At 57.5% G+C, this 12826-nt stretch overlaps 1 protein-coding gene across 3 annotated transcripts; it reads left to right on the top strand.

The window, feature by feature from the left end:
* Positions 1–11588, top strand: LOC128064377 (septin-4). 3 transcript variants are annotated; one of them, XM_052657036.1, is made up of 12 exons: positions 1–133; positions 4987–5280; positions 5667–5760; positions 6417–6503; positions 6975–7098; positions 9751–9885; positions 9998–10115; positions 10206–10307; positions 10507–10603; positions 10697–10859; positions 11018–11117; positions 11383–11588. In XM_052657036.1, the coding sequence occupies exons 1-12, from the start codon at positions 131–133 to the stop codon at positions 11440–11442; spliced, it is 1377 nt and encodes a 458-aa protein (XP_052512996.1). In that variant the 5' UTR covers positions 1–130; the 3' UTR covers positions 11443–11588. The 3 variants fall into 3 exon arrangements, with proteins under 3 accessions (XP_052512996.1, XP_052512997.1, XP_052512998.1); XM_052657038.1 differs by having other exon boundaries at positions 65–133; positions 4987–5030; positions 11383–11587; XM_052657037.1 differs by lacking the exon at positions 4987–5280 and having other exon boundaries at positions 38–133; positions 11383–11587.
* The last annotated feature ends 1238 nt before the right edge of the window (positions 11589–12826 follow it).

Raw genomic sequence — 12826 nt, 5'->3', positions numbered from 1 at the left:
CCCGCCCCCAGACTGTCCGCTCTCGGGGTGGCGGGAGGGGGCTGGCGGTGCGGCGAGGTCGGCGAGCAGCTCCGGCCGCGGGTCGCTCGGGCGCTGTCCAGGCGGAGCCGGCCCGGCCCGGGCTGCAGCCATGGTAAGGCGGGCGGGCGCGGGGCAGGGCCGGGCGCGCAGGGCCCGCCGCTCCCGGGCGGCTTCGCCGAGACCCGCGGCGCTGCAGCCCCGGCTGCGCGGGGCTGGAGGCGCTGTCGCCTGCGGCGGGCACGGGCAGGCGCGGGTGGCGGACGACACTGCGTCGCTGCTCCCAAGTTTCTCCTGATCCGAGCAGACACGGAGTGGGCCTCGGCCCTGGGGTGCTGCCCGGTTCTTGGACGAAGGGATGGGTTCGTGCAGGGTGGGGAGAAGGCGCCGGTCGAGACGCGCAGGTGGGCTGGGGCGAGCGAGTCCGGCAGGGGCGGAGTTGAGGGTCCCCGCCCTTGCCTGGGTCAGCTGTTACCTGGGTGACCCTTCCTCACCCCTACCTAGCCAGGGCTCAGGGACCAGCAGCAACTTCCTTTGGAAAATACACAGGAGGCTCACAAACACTGCCTGTCTCCCCGAGAGGGCTGGTGAGACGCTTGGGCCCTCCTCCCCACCGCCTGGCAAGGGGCCGCTCCTAGGCCCTTCAAACAGCACCCTCTGCCCAGGGACTTCTGAGAGAGGGCGGCCACCCAGCACCCCACATCCCTCTGCTCCTGAGACAGGGACCCTAGGGAATCTTCCTCTTGCAGCATCCTACCTGTCCCCGCGCCGCCCCCTGCCCCCCTCCCCAAACCAGGTCCCTCTGCAGTGATGAGGGGTGGAGGGAACTCATTCCTGCCACCTGCCTGCCATGGGTGGAGAAGCAGCCCACCTCTCCAGAGACCCTCCAGGTAGGAAGTGTTGAAGTTTGACTGTGAGGGTGCCAGCTCTTGTCCTGCCCTCAAGGCCAGAGCCTGCCACAAACACGCTGTGCTGGGTGTCAGGGCCTTCGGGCCTTGTGCCAGCTTCTGCTCCCAGTCTGGAAGCCCCTTCGCCTTTGGCCTCTGCGTGGGAGGCACAGGCTGTTTACAGGAGCAGGGGATCTGTTGCCAGCCTGTGGGGCAGGATGTTGGCTGTGGGCAGCCTCCAGAAAGGAGCTCCTCGGGCCCTGTGGAATCAGGAGCTTCCAGGTCTAGACAGGCCAACCTTTTGGTCTCTCCTCTGTCAAGCTGTGTCCAGGCTGAGGCCCAAGTCTTGGCCAGGAAGTCTGGGTGACACTGTGACCTTCCCCACGGGGGGTTCCTGGGAGAGACCAAGTGGTGCCTGCCTTTATCTCTGCCCGCATCCTTCTCCCCACGTGGGGACAGACAACTGATGGTACCGGGATGGAAGCCGAGGGGAGCTCTGATTGTTTGTAGTGCCAAGTGTCCCTCGGGCAGGGGCTGAGGAAGGCTTTTTCTGCCACACATTAAGTTCAGTTCAACTGAGGTCTTGGGGCTTCAACTTGGCCGAGTTGTAATTGGCCTGTTCCTCTGTAATTAAAGACACCGTGTCACGACCAGAGTCCTCGGCCTCAGGCCCCTGGCCTCAAGCCAGCCCGGTCCTTAGGCTGACAGGTTCGTGACAAGCCAAACTTGTCTGTGAGGGTCTCTTTGTGAAAGGAGATGAGGGGCCCAGGTGCTTGGGAGATCAGTGGGGAGAGCTCCCCAGCCTGGGAGCCCCCCAGCAGGGCTTAATTGGCATACAGAAAGAATGACCGGCTCATGTTAATAATCATCCTGTGACCTGAGCTGTCCCTCCTCTCTCCAGGTTCAAAGCAGCTTGAGGTGTACCTGTCATCTGGGAGCGCTTGCTTTCCTCAGCCTTCCTGGGACAGGGAAGGGCCACTCACATTTGGACATTAAGGCCCTGAAATTAAGACACTGTTCAGAATCACAAAGGGTGGTTCTAGCCAAACCAGAAACACTGGCCTGCTGTATGCCAGTCAGGTGCTCCATGCGCTCACTCCCAGCCAGGTCCCTCTCTACACGTCTCCCGCCTGATCGGTAACTTGGAAGCCTCTGGGATGCCAGCCTCTCCTTCACCCGAGGTCATGCCCCACAGAGACCAAGTGTTAGCAGCTGACTCCCTGAGACTGATCGGGGGATGGAAGGGATTTGGCTGAGTTGAGAGGGCAGGTATCCCAGGATGGAAGGCGTCTGTGTGGCAAAGGCCCCGCTGCACCTGGGGCCCTCCACAGGGAAATCTCTGAAGGCGATTTCTGAAGGTAGTGCAGTCCTCTGCTGGGAGGAACGCACAGCGACACTGGGAAGAAAAGTGGGTCCATTCCCATAAGAACCTACACGCAGGGGGCTGTAGGACACCCCACCCTACTTCAGTACTGCTTGAAGTTAAGATGAAAGAGAGAGGTCAGAATCCTTTGGGGATGAAGTCTCCTGGACCAGGTCACCTTGGGGACAGGGCTCAACCCCCCGACAGGCCTCGGCATCCTTGGGGGTTAACAAGAGAAGCCAAGTGGATCAGGAGCCTGCAGATGGACTTGGGAAGCTGGTGCTGTGCCCACCAAGGCAGGCAGCGGGCAGGCATCACCGGGGAGCCAATCAGAGGAGGATGGGACTGCAGAGGAAAGCAGCGGTCCCGCTGCAGCTGAGCTGTCCTTGGAGGGTGGGAGCCAAGGGAAGGGAGGGGGGAGGGGGTGGGGAAGCACATTCCACAGGCTTTTTTGGCCCCTGACAGAGACAGGGGGGTCAGAGAGAAAGGGAGAGGAGCAAGTCAGGACGCCGGGTTACAAGAGCATCAAGACCAGGCTGTTTCTGTGCGTGAGGAACTTTGCCTGGCAGATAAAATTAGACCTAGAGCTTGCTGACAGGGAGTCTGAAGCGTGGGACATGGACCGTGTCCTGGGACGGCAAGGCAGTTCTGTCCCCGAGGAGAGGGCTGAGGCTGGGGTAAGGCTGCTCTGGGAAAGGGTGGACCTGCCTCGTCTTCTCCCTTGTGTTGGCTGGATCGGGGCTCAAAGGCAGAGAAGGATTGGCTCCGTGGCAGAGCTGGGGGCCGATGAGGTCCCTGGGGTCCTGACCCCTTGGTTGGAGCTCCTGTGGGTCCCTCCCGTGCCCGCTGGAGGAAGAGTGGTGCTGGCGGCTCTCCTGGAAGGTTTTCAGGAGGCTGGGGGGTCTCCGTCAGGGCCTTCCCTCCTCCCTTCGCTGCTGCCCCTCTGGCTCAGTGCTCCTGGTGAAACCAGGCGGAGAATGTCCCCTCTCTCCCACCCTCAGTCTGCCCCCCAGACAGACTTCTGGGTTCTTGTGGGGTTGTGCAGAGGGACAGGATTTCCCCAAATTCCCCAGACTCCTGGGCTGCCAGAAAACAAGACCTGTCACACACACTCCACCCACCTCCCACCCCCATCCCTTCCCCGTTGCTGTATAATTAATCGTCTGAGCTGGGACACTTTTAAGAGTAGAAAGGGGCAATTCTGCTAGAACAGCAAACATAAACCGGAATGAATGGTCACCCCACCGGCCCCCAAAGATACTGTGGGTGAGAAAAGGCCAGCTGGGTCAGGCCTGCCTCAGGACAGCCTCTTCTGGCCACTTGGCCCCCACACACTGGTTCCAGTTTCAGGCTAAGCGCCCCGTTTCCTGTCCAGGCAAGCCCTGGAGACTGTGGCTCTAAGCTGGCAGGGGCACTTGAGAGGCTATAGCCCAGAAGTAGCTCTTAGGCGGCTTTCCCCTCTAGCCCCCTTCTAGTCCCTTCCCTCTGCAGAAAGCTGGCAATGCATAGGACTGCATTCCTCCGTTCTTCCCGCTGTAGCCGGGAACCTGCTGAAGACGGTGGCTGTCTTATCTCCCCTGTCTGGGACTCCACAGTGGTCTGGGGTAGCCCCCACTAGCTTGGCCGATTCCCAGGGGGTGAGTCAGCCTGTGAAGCCAGCCCTTGTCCATTGTCTGGGGGTGGCACGTGGGTATTGTAAGGCAGAGCTGAGCCCAGCACCGCCAGGCACTCCACGAAGGGGGCCGGCTCCCAAAGGAGAGAGGAAGCTTCAGGGTCTAGAACTGAGGGTCAGAGTAAGGGGGACGTGGCCTGTCTTCCCAGCTGGAGATGGTGGGGGAACAGGTCTCCGCAGAGGAGCCAGCCACCGTCTGCCCACCCTCCGTGTGCTTCACTGTTGAGGCCAGACCCCTTCCGGTACTGCCAGCTGAAGCCTAGCCTGGGGCAGGGGGCAGCCGGGGGTGCCTCCACCTCTACAACCCTCACAGCTGGGGGCTTTCTGCAGTGTCCTCCCACCCTCCCTCACTCGGTCCCTCGCGAGCATCCCTGGCACGTTTCCCCTTCGCCCCTGGAACCCAGACTCAGGGTGTGGAATCAGGGGGCTCAGGTCAGCTGCTCTGCGCTCCCGGAGTGAACACCTCCGGGAGAGTCGGCTCCCGGTCCCGGAGCTCAGAGCTGCAGCGGCCGGAGGTGAGGAGCCCCCTGCTGGCTCCTGAGTCGCCCGGGGCTGGAGGCTCCTTTCTCCCCGCCCTGGCTCCCTCCCGCCTCCCGCCCCTACCCGTCCTGACGGTCTGCACTCTCCTTCCGTCCTGAGCCACGTTCTCCTCTCCGCTCTAATGCCTCTGTCTGCTCCGCTCATTCGGCCTGGCTTCCTGGCCTCTAGGGCAGTCCCTGGCCCTGGCGTGGAGGGGCAGCCTCGACCAGCACCCTGTAGCGAGGGAGCAAGGAGACTGGAGCTGCTGGGTCCCCAGAGCGGCTGCTGGGCGCCGGGGGCTGCCGCTGCCTCCCTGGGGTCTCTCCTGCTGTCGCGGACCCTTGGGCCGGGAGGCCTGTGAGCAGGGGAGGGTGGGAGCGCTTCCTCTGGCTTGGCCGCCTGTGCAGCTCCTTTCCCTTCTAACCACACTTGCTTTCCTCTCTCCCTCTCGCCTTCTCCTGTCTTGCTCCATCCTTCTTCCCTTCCTGCCACCGACCCGCCTACCCCACCCCGCCCCTGCCCCTCAGATCAAGCGCTTTCTGGAGGACGCGGATGACGCAGAACTGAACAAGTTCGTGACGGATTTCCCAGGAAGCGAGACCTACCACCCACCAGAGGCCAAGACCTTGGTGCCCAGGCCCCAAATCCAGGAGCCGAGGCCCCAGGCTTCAGACCTCTGCCAGGATGACCTGGAGTTCAAATCCCCCTCGTGGCCCCAGCCCTCTGACAGCCAGCAGTACTTCTCTGCCTCAGCCCCCCTCAGCCCCTCAGCCCGGCCCCGCAGCCCGTGGGGCAAGCTCGATCCCTATGACTCCTCCGAGGTAGAGCCTCCAGCCCCGTCTGTGCCGTGGGCTGATGCAGGAGGACCTGGGGAGGGAGCTGAGGGAGCCCCAGAAGTGTGTGTGTGTGTGTGTGTGTGTGTGTGTGCATCCACACGTGGCTGGAGACGTGCTCTGTCCTGTGTTGGCCCCAGCTCTGTGGGGTCACCCCCGCAGCCCCCATGCATTGGAACCTGACAGTGTCAGCAGGGACAGGAGCCCAGCTGGTGGCCCCACCTGGGGCCTCAGAGGAGTGTGGCAGTGATCCTGGAAGGCTGGGCAAAGACCCAAGAGGAGAAAGACCCAAGAGGCGGGGAGAAGGCTGGCGCTGGGTCCTGGGGTCCTTCTGCCTCTGCCGTAATGCACTCTGCTTTCTCGTCATTCTCTAGGATGACAAGGAGTACGTGGGCTTTGCGACCCTCCCCAATCAAGTCCACCGGAAGTCTGTGAAGAAAGGCTTTGACTTTACCCTCATGGTGGCAGGTAGAGCAGGGGCCGGGCAGAGCTGGGCAAGGGGCGTTTCAGGTGGGGATGGTCTGTGTGTTGGGGGGTATGGGTGTTAGTTGCTCAGTCGTGTCTGACTCTTTGTGACCCAATGGACTGTAACTCGCTAGGCTTCTCTGTCCGTGGGATTCTCGGGGCAAGAACATTGGAATGGGTTGCCATTTCCTTCTCCAGGGGATCTTCCCGACCCAGGGATGGAACCCAGGTCTCCTGCATTGCAGGTGGCTTCTTTACTGTCTGAGCCACTGGGGGATGGCCAGGGCAGGAGAAAGCAGCAAGTGGCTGCGCCTTTTTGTAGAAGAGCCAGAAGCTGTAGGTGGCCCCAAATCCGTATCCTATCCAAAGTCCTTATCCTATGTGTTGTGGGGGAGGGGTCAGTGACAAGGTCCAGAGAACCCTTCACCCTCAGGTTCCTAACATTTGCTTTTTGCTGTGTGACCCTGAGGAATCCCTTATCCTCTCTGGGCCTCACTGGCTGGATGAGCTCTCATCTCTGCTTGCTTCCAGTTGTGCTGTGTTTGGGTTAGTCTCTTCCCAATGAGATAAGCAAGAAGGTCCCCCACACACTCTGCCCAGTGGGGTGGCCTCTTGGTGACCGCTGTGACTTGGTGCCTCTGTCCTATCTCCCCCGTCAGGAGAGTCGGGCCTGGGGAAGTCCACGCTGGTCAACAGCCTCTTCCTCACGGATCTGTACCGGGACCGGAAGCTCCTCAGCGCAGAAGGTGAGGGAAGGAGCGTGAGGACAAGCAGGCAGAGCTGACCTGAGAAATGGAGCTCACTCGGGGTCTGGGGGATGCAGGAAGCTGTGGCTTCCTAGAGAGCCTGCCACGTCTCTCCGGAGGGCTGTCCAGGCTGGCAGCCCACCAGCCAGCTCCCTAAAGACTTGGGTGCTGAAGCAGGGCAGGGGCCAGAATCCTCTCTGACCCCCCCAAAGGATTCCAGGAATCCGAGAAAAGAGGCCGGAGCAGAGAAGAGGCTGGGGCCGGAGCCAACAGCCACCGGCATTTCCTGTGTTGGGAAATGTGCTCTTCGCTGGTTCCCAGAGAACAGACAGGCCCCCGGCAGCCCCAGGGGGCGGGGAGGGGGCAGGGAGGGTGAGGCAGCCTGGGCAGCAGGGCTGGTTGGGATGGGCCATGTCCTCCCAGTGGGCAGGTCCTTGCCCTGGCCCTGGCCTCAGTTTCCCCCTTCTCCAGAGCGTATCATGCAGACGGTGGAGATCACTAAGCACGCCGTGGACATAGAAGAGAAGGGCGTGAAGCTGCGGCTCACCATTGTGGACACACCAGGTTTTGGGGACGCCGTCAACAACACAGAGTGGTAGGTCTGACCAAGCACAGACCCTGCGCCCAGCCCGCCCATTCCCTACGCACGCACACAGAGGTGCAGACACACCCCCGATGTCAGGACGCAGGGCTGTGTGCCCTTGAGCGTGCCCCTGCCCCTTACTGGACAGCTGTCTCCTCTGTCAAGTGAGAGGGACAGCCTTGGTATAGATGACTTCTAGTGTTCCTTTGACTCTGACCTGCAGTTCTAGAATAGGGGTGAGGGCACCCCCTCTTTTGAGGGAGGAGCCTCAAGAAGCAAACATGTGAAAACATGTAGCAAAGGACCTGACATAGAGCAGGTGCTCAATAACGGCCCCCTCCCTCCATCTACTCCTTTCACCAGCAACGTTTTAGGTGCTACAAGCAAGTTATTAAAGGGGTGGGAGTGCCCGGAGGGGTGGGGGAAGGTGAGAAAGAAGAGGCAAAGGGAAAGTGTGGGTGGAACTGCGCGTAAACTCCAAGCACCCTCTGGGCTACCTGCCAAAAGAAAAGTGGCTACTCGCCACTCCCCACCCCTCCGTCAAGCTTCCCTGGTGTCTCAGTGGTAAAGAATCTACCTGCCAGTTCAGGAGATGCGGGTTCGATCCCTGGGTGGGGATGGCAACCCACTCCAGTATTCTTGCCTGGGAAATCCCATGGACAGAGGAGCCTGGCGGGCTAAGTCTATGGGTTCTCAAAACAGTTGGACACGACTTAGTGACTAAACAACACCTCCCCACCTCCCCAGTCATCCCTGACATTTTTTTTTTTCATGAACTAGAAAGATGCTTAGATAGTGGTCAGACCTAAGGGAGTAGATGAGAGGAGAACGGGGATAGAAACAGGGGAAAAGGTGGTGGTGCCTTTGTTAAGAACATTAGGTAGGGTGGCGTTGAGACTTCTGAACTGAGAATTCAGATCCTGATTTGGCATTTAGTAACTGCGTAATCTTGAGCAAATAACTGCATTCCCATTTCTTCAGCTGAAAAATGCTGGCTTTACCAGTTGATCTACAAATCATCCCAGAAAGAGGCATGTAAATGTGCATTAAAAACTGTAAAGGGCTGTGTACGCTACACTCATGAATTTAAAGACGATAATTGCAGGATCAGTGCAAAAAAAAAGTGTGGGGTCCCTTGTTCAAAATGATAAAGAATTTCAAGATGGCTACAGCAGAGAGTAAACCAGGTATGGGCCCTCTGAACGCAGAGCCTGCTTGTGACTGCACAGGTCACACGCCCAGGAAGCTGACCCTGGATGGTTGCCTCCCAGACTGATCAGGATCTTACAGATCCTTCTGTGCCCTGATCCCGCCTTACATGCTTTATCGTTACAACATGAGACCTTGGCTCAGCACGCTGGTTCATCTTCAGCTTCGTGATCGAAGCCTTGAGGGGAGGCCCACTTCGTACGTTCTTGCCATAGCGCTGGGCTAGTACGTGGTGCATGGTCTCCGTACATACTCCTGCTGGACTAAGGTGGCCTCCATGTCATCACCCTTCCTAATCTAGGACTGTGTCTCAGCCAACTGGGCTTGCCTTGAAATTCTAGCCCCAACCAACGCCTGTTTCCTGCTTTAGCAAGTATCGCTTCCTCCTTCAATCAGTCTACTTACTTCCTCTGACATTCCATACTGTAGTAATAATTCCCCTCGCCTGGCACCTCCCAGTTTACGGTGTACCTGCACATGTGCCCATTTAGTCAGCCAGCAGGAATTTACTGAGCACAGATTAGGTGTCCAGCCCATGCTGGACATTTTAAGGGATACAGAACAAGTATGAATAATCCTTGTCACTGGGAAGCTTACAGTCTAGTGGCACTGGGAGTGGGGGAGGAGAGGGGGCAGGTCTCTGACATGTGTGTCAATCAGGCAAAAACTCAGGTTAGTAAATGGGTTAGTGTAGTGGCAAACACACTGAACTGGGAGTCGGAGCCCAGGCACTTGGATGGGTAGAGAATTTGCTGGCTAAAATGATCTGCATTAAGTCTCTTAGCTGCTCTGGATTTAACTTCTTCATGTATAAGATGAGAACAATGATACATATAATGTCTACCTATCAGGGCATCTATCAGGACAAAACTCAGTAACAGCAGAGCAAGAGACTTGACAACTGAGGTTCTTGAATATATATACTGAATATACGTATGGATGATATATACCATATATGTATATGACCTTCATGTGTGGTGAAGGGAAGGGAAAGCAGTGTGCCTTGGTGTAGTCACAGGAACCTTTGTGGAAGAGATGGTTTTTGGACATGGCTTTGAAGGACGGAGTGGGCTTGGAGAGGTGGAGGAGAGGCTGGACCCACCCGAATAAAGGCCCTGAGGCTGAACTGTGGACCTGACTTAGGGCTGCCCTGGCCTCCAGTTGGTTTTCACCGCCTCTTGCTAGTCTTACTGCTTTGTTTGGGCACCTGGGCTCCCTTCCTCTCATCACACTGAGGGTTTAATGACCTCTGCCCATGTGCCTAGTCTGATTTTCTACTAGGATGTTTGAGATGTACCGTGACCCACCCAGGTACCTCCCTGAAGATGCGGTAAAGCAAGTCAGGGAAGAGCAAAGTCTTGAAAAGACTGCCCAGGGCGTGGGCTCCTTGTAGCCCCAGAGCTCCCTAGGCAGCCCTCACTCTCACAGTTGCTCTGCTTGTGTTCCCTGCCCCAGCTGGAAGCCTGTGGCCGAATACATTGACCAGCAGTTTGAGCAGTATTTCCGAGACGAGAGTGGCCTGAACCGCAAGAACATTCAAGACAACAGGGTGCACTGCTGCCTGTACTTCATCTCGCCCTTCGGCCACGGGTATGGTCTGAGCCTGGGGCTCCTGGCCCCACCAGGTGCTGCCAAGGGGACAGGCCAGGAGCACCCGGGCAGGGCTGCCACTAGCAGGTGGTCACAGGTTCCCGTTCCCCAGGCTCCGGCCACTGGATGTTGAATTTATGAAGGCCCTGCATCAGCGGGTCAACATCGTGCCTATCTTGGCCAAGGCGGACACACTGACACCTCCTGAAGTGGAGCGCAAGAAACGCAAAGTGAGGGGAGCTGGTGGGGCAGGGGAGCAGGTGGGCTTCTGGAAAAGTTGGAGTCCCCCCAGAACCATGAGCCCCTCGTGTGTTTGCCAGATCCGGGAGGAGATTGAGCACTTTGGAATCAAGGTCTACCAATTCCCAGACTGTGACTCTGATGAGGATGAGGACTTCAAATCACAGGACCTGGCCCTAAAGGTGGGGCCACCCCAGGGATCCCTTTCCCAGCTTGTTTCTTCTGGGTGGAAGAGGGAATAGAATTCTATGTAACGGGGAGGGGCTCTTGGGGTGGAAGAGGACCCTGGTTTCCTAGAACGAAGCAGAGGAAGATGAAGATACAGGCGCAAAGGAGCAGGTGAGAATGGGGGTGTTGAGAGACACCCCTAACTTCTTCCAGGAAAGCATCCCATTTGCTGTCATTGGCAGCAACACTGTGGTAGAGGCCAGAGGGCGTCGAGTTCGGGGCCGGCTCTACCCCTGGGGCATCGTGGAAGGTAAAGCTCTGAGCTTGTGACCAGGGTATCTCCTTGCCTTCAACGGGTCTCCTCTACCCATGCCCCTGGCTGACCCCTAGCCTTGCTGTGCAGTGGAAAACCCAGGGCACTGCGACTTTGTGAAGCTGAGGACAATGCTGGTGCGTACTCACATGCAGGACCTGAAAGACGTGACGCGGGAGACACATTATGAGAACTACCGGGCACAGTGCATCCAGAGCATGACCCGCCTGGTGGTGAAAGAACGGAATCGCAAGTATGGCCAAAGGCCAGGACGGAGCTGGTAGGGGTGGGGTCCCAAGCGCCTCTGCGGTTGAGACCAAGCGTTCCTTTGTTCTGCAGGCTCTGGGCTCAGTCCAAGCAGGTACTGGGGTTCCCCTAGCCTTACCAGCCTCCTTTCCCCCTTCCCTACAGCAAACTGACTCTAGAGAGTGGTACCGACTTCCCCCTTCCTGCCGTCCCACCAGGGACAGATCCAGAAACTGAGAGGCTGATCCGAGAGAAAGATGAGGAGGTGAGGGTAGTATGGGGTGGTAGGGGTTGCCAGCCTGAGAGGACCCCTATTTAATCATAAACCTCAGTCTCTCTTGGTTTGGGAATAGGAATATCCCTGGCCCTGGGACACATCTGGACCCTGGATTGGTGGATTAGTGGTTCTACCCAGGGACCCCATCACACCCCAGGGCTACCAAGGGCCTGACTGAAGGGACTGGGGAGGGCACTTCCTAAATCTGTAGGACTCTTGAGAGGCCCCACTCTGACGCGTGTGCCTGTTCCAGCTGCGGCGGATGCAGGAGATGCTGCACAAAATCCAGAGACAGATGAAGGAGACCCATTAGCTGACCCTGAATATTTAAACGCCGCCTCTTCGTCCTGCCTATGTCGGCCCCTCCCAGCACCAGCTCTGCTCAGGCCCCTGCAGCTACTGCCACTTCGCCTTACATCCCTGCTGCCTCCCCAGAGACTCAGAGGAAATAAAGTTTAACAAATCTGTAGGTGGCTTCCAGTGTCACTGTCTGTATCTTTCCCATTTCATGGAAACCAAGATCCTAGGACCCAGTTTTGAAAGGTTGCTGGAGGAGGATGCTGGTTTCTGGCTTCTAGTAGGGGCAGGAGAATGGGAAAAACTTTCCCCTCCCATGACAAGAGTTCAGTCCCTGCCCAGAATCCAGCCTGGCCAGTCTGTCTTCCTGTCGGTATCTGTCCTGCCTCTGTTATCTGGAGCCCATCATCTTTCCCACATATAGTACTAAGACTCCCATAGACGTTTTAGAATTGATATCTGCCCTCAAGAAAACATGGTATTAATTGCATGCAGCCTCCCAACTTCATATTTCCTCTGTTTTGGGGAAAGGGATATGCAGAATTAAACTCTGCACTCTAGGAAGCCTGTGATAGAGTACTGAACACAAGTTGAAACCCCTGTAATCACCGAACACTATAGTAAGTGCTGGGAATGGAAAAAGTACAATCGTCGTCCTGTAAGAATTAAATATTCATTTAACAAATATTTATTAAGTATCTGCTAGGTTGCAGACTTTATTTTAAACCTTGAGAGTGAACAGTGAACACAGGTAAGGTTCCAGTTCTTCTGGGATTTACTAAATACGAGTAAAAGCGCCAATGTCCTTTGCAAAAGAGAAGTGAAGACATTTTGGCCCCGGGACCCGATATTAAAGCATTCAGGTCCACTCTAACTTAAGCTGTCGGTTGAGAATCTGAACCAACTGTTCTCCATTACTGTCGGGTTGGTAGTATCTCGGGGCCAGGGCGACCTCCAGCGGCCATCCTCCGCCCTGCTGCCCGCTCTGGCTCCCCTGAGCAGAGAGGAAGGGAGGCGCCAAGAGCTGGATCGTCAGGGGAGTCCGACTCCCCACACCCTTTACAGACCAGAGGGTCGCAACTAGCTCGTGGCAGTCTCAGCCCCATCTCTCAGGTGAGAAAGCTTCTCAAAACGGAAAGCACCATTCATTCCGGTCACGAACAGGGCGGGCTCACCGACGCAAAGGGAGGGTTGGAGGAAGACGTCAGGGTGCGGAAAAGGAGACTCTTCACCCCCACCAGTCGAAGACCGAGACGGAGCGTCAGGCCCAGATCGTCCCCCTTCTCTCTCAGCATTCAGAATCTTTCTCTCCCTTCTGGCTTTGCGCCGCACGACCGCAGAGAAACCAAACGGAGAACTGGATAAGGCTTAGGTGCCTCCCGGGACTTCTCTGAGAAGTA

This window comes from Budorcas taxicolor, chromosome 19 (assembly GCF_023091745.1).
Source record: "Budorcas taxicolor isolate Tak-1 chromosome 19, Takin1.1, whole genome shotgun sequence".
NCBI lineage: Eukaryota > Metazoa > Chordata > Mammalia > Artiodactyla > Bovidae > Budorcas > Budorcas taxicolor.
The sequence above is the reverse complement of the archived record's forward strand: the minus strand, read 5'-3'. Positions and strand labels throughout refer to the sequence as shown.

Coding starts and splice junctions, on each gene's coding strand:
- LOC128064377 (XM_052657036.1), top strand. Junction 7,099..9,750: donor GCCGTCAACAACACAGAGTG/GTAGGTCTGACC, acceptor TCCCTGCCCCAG/CTGGAAGCCTGTGGCCGAAT. Junction 10,116..10,205: donor TGGAGCGCAAGAAACGCAAA/GTGAGGGGAGCT, acceptor TGTGTTTGCCAG/ATCCGGGAGGAGATTGAGCA.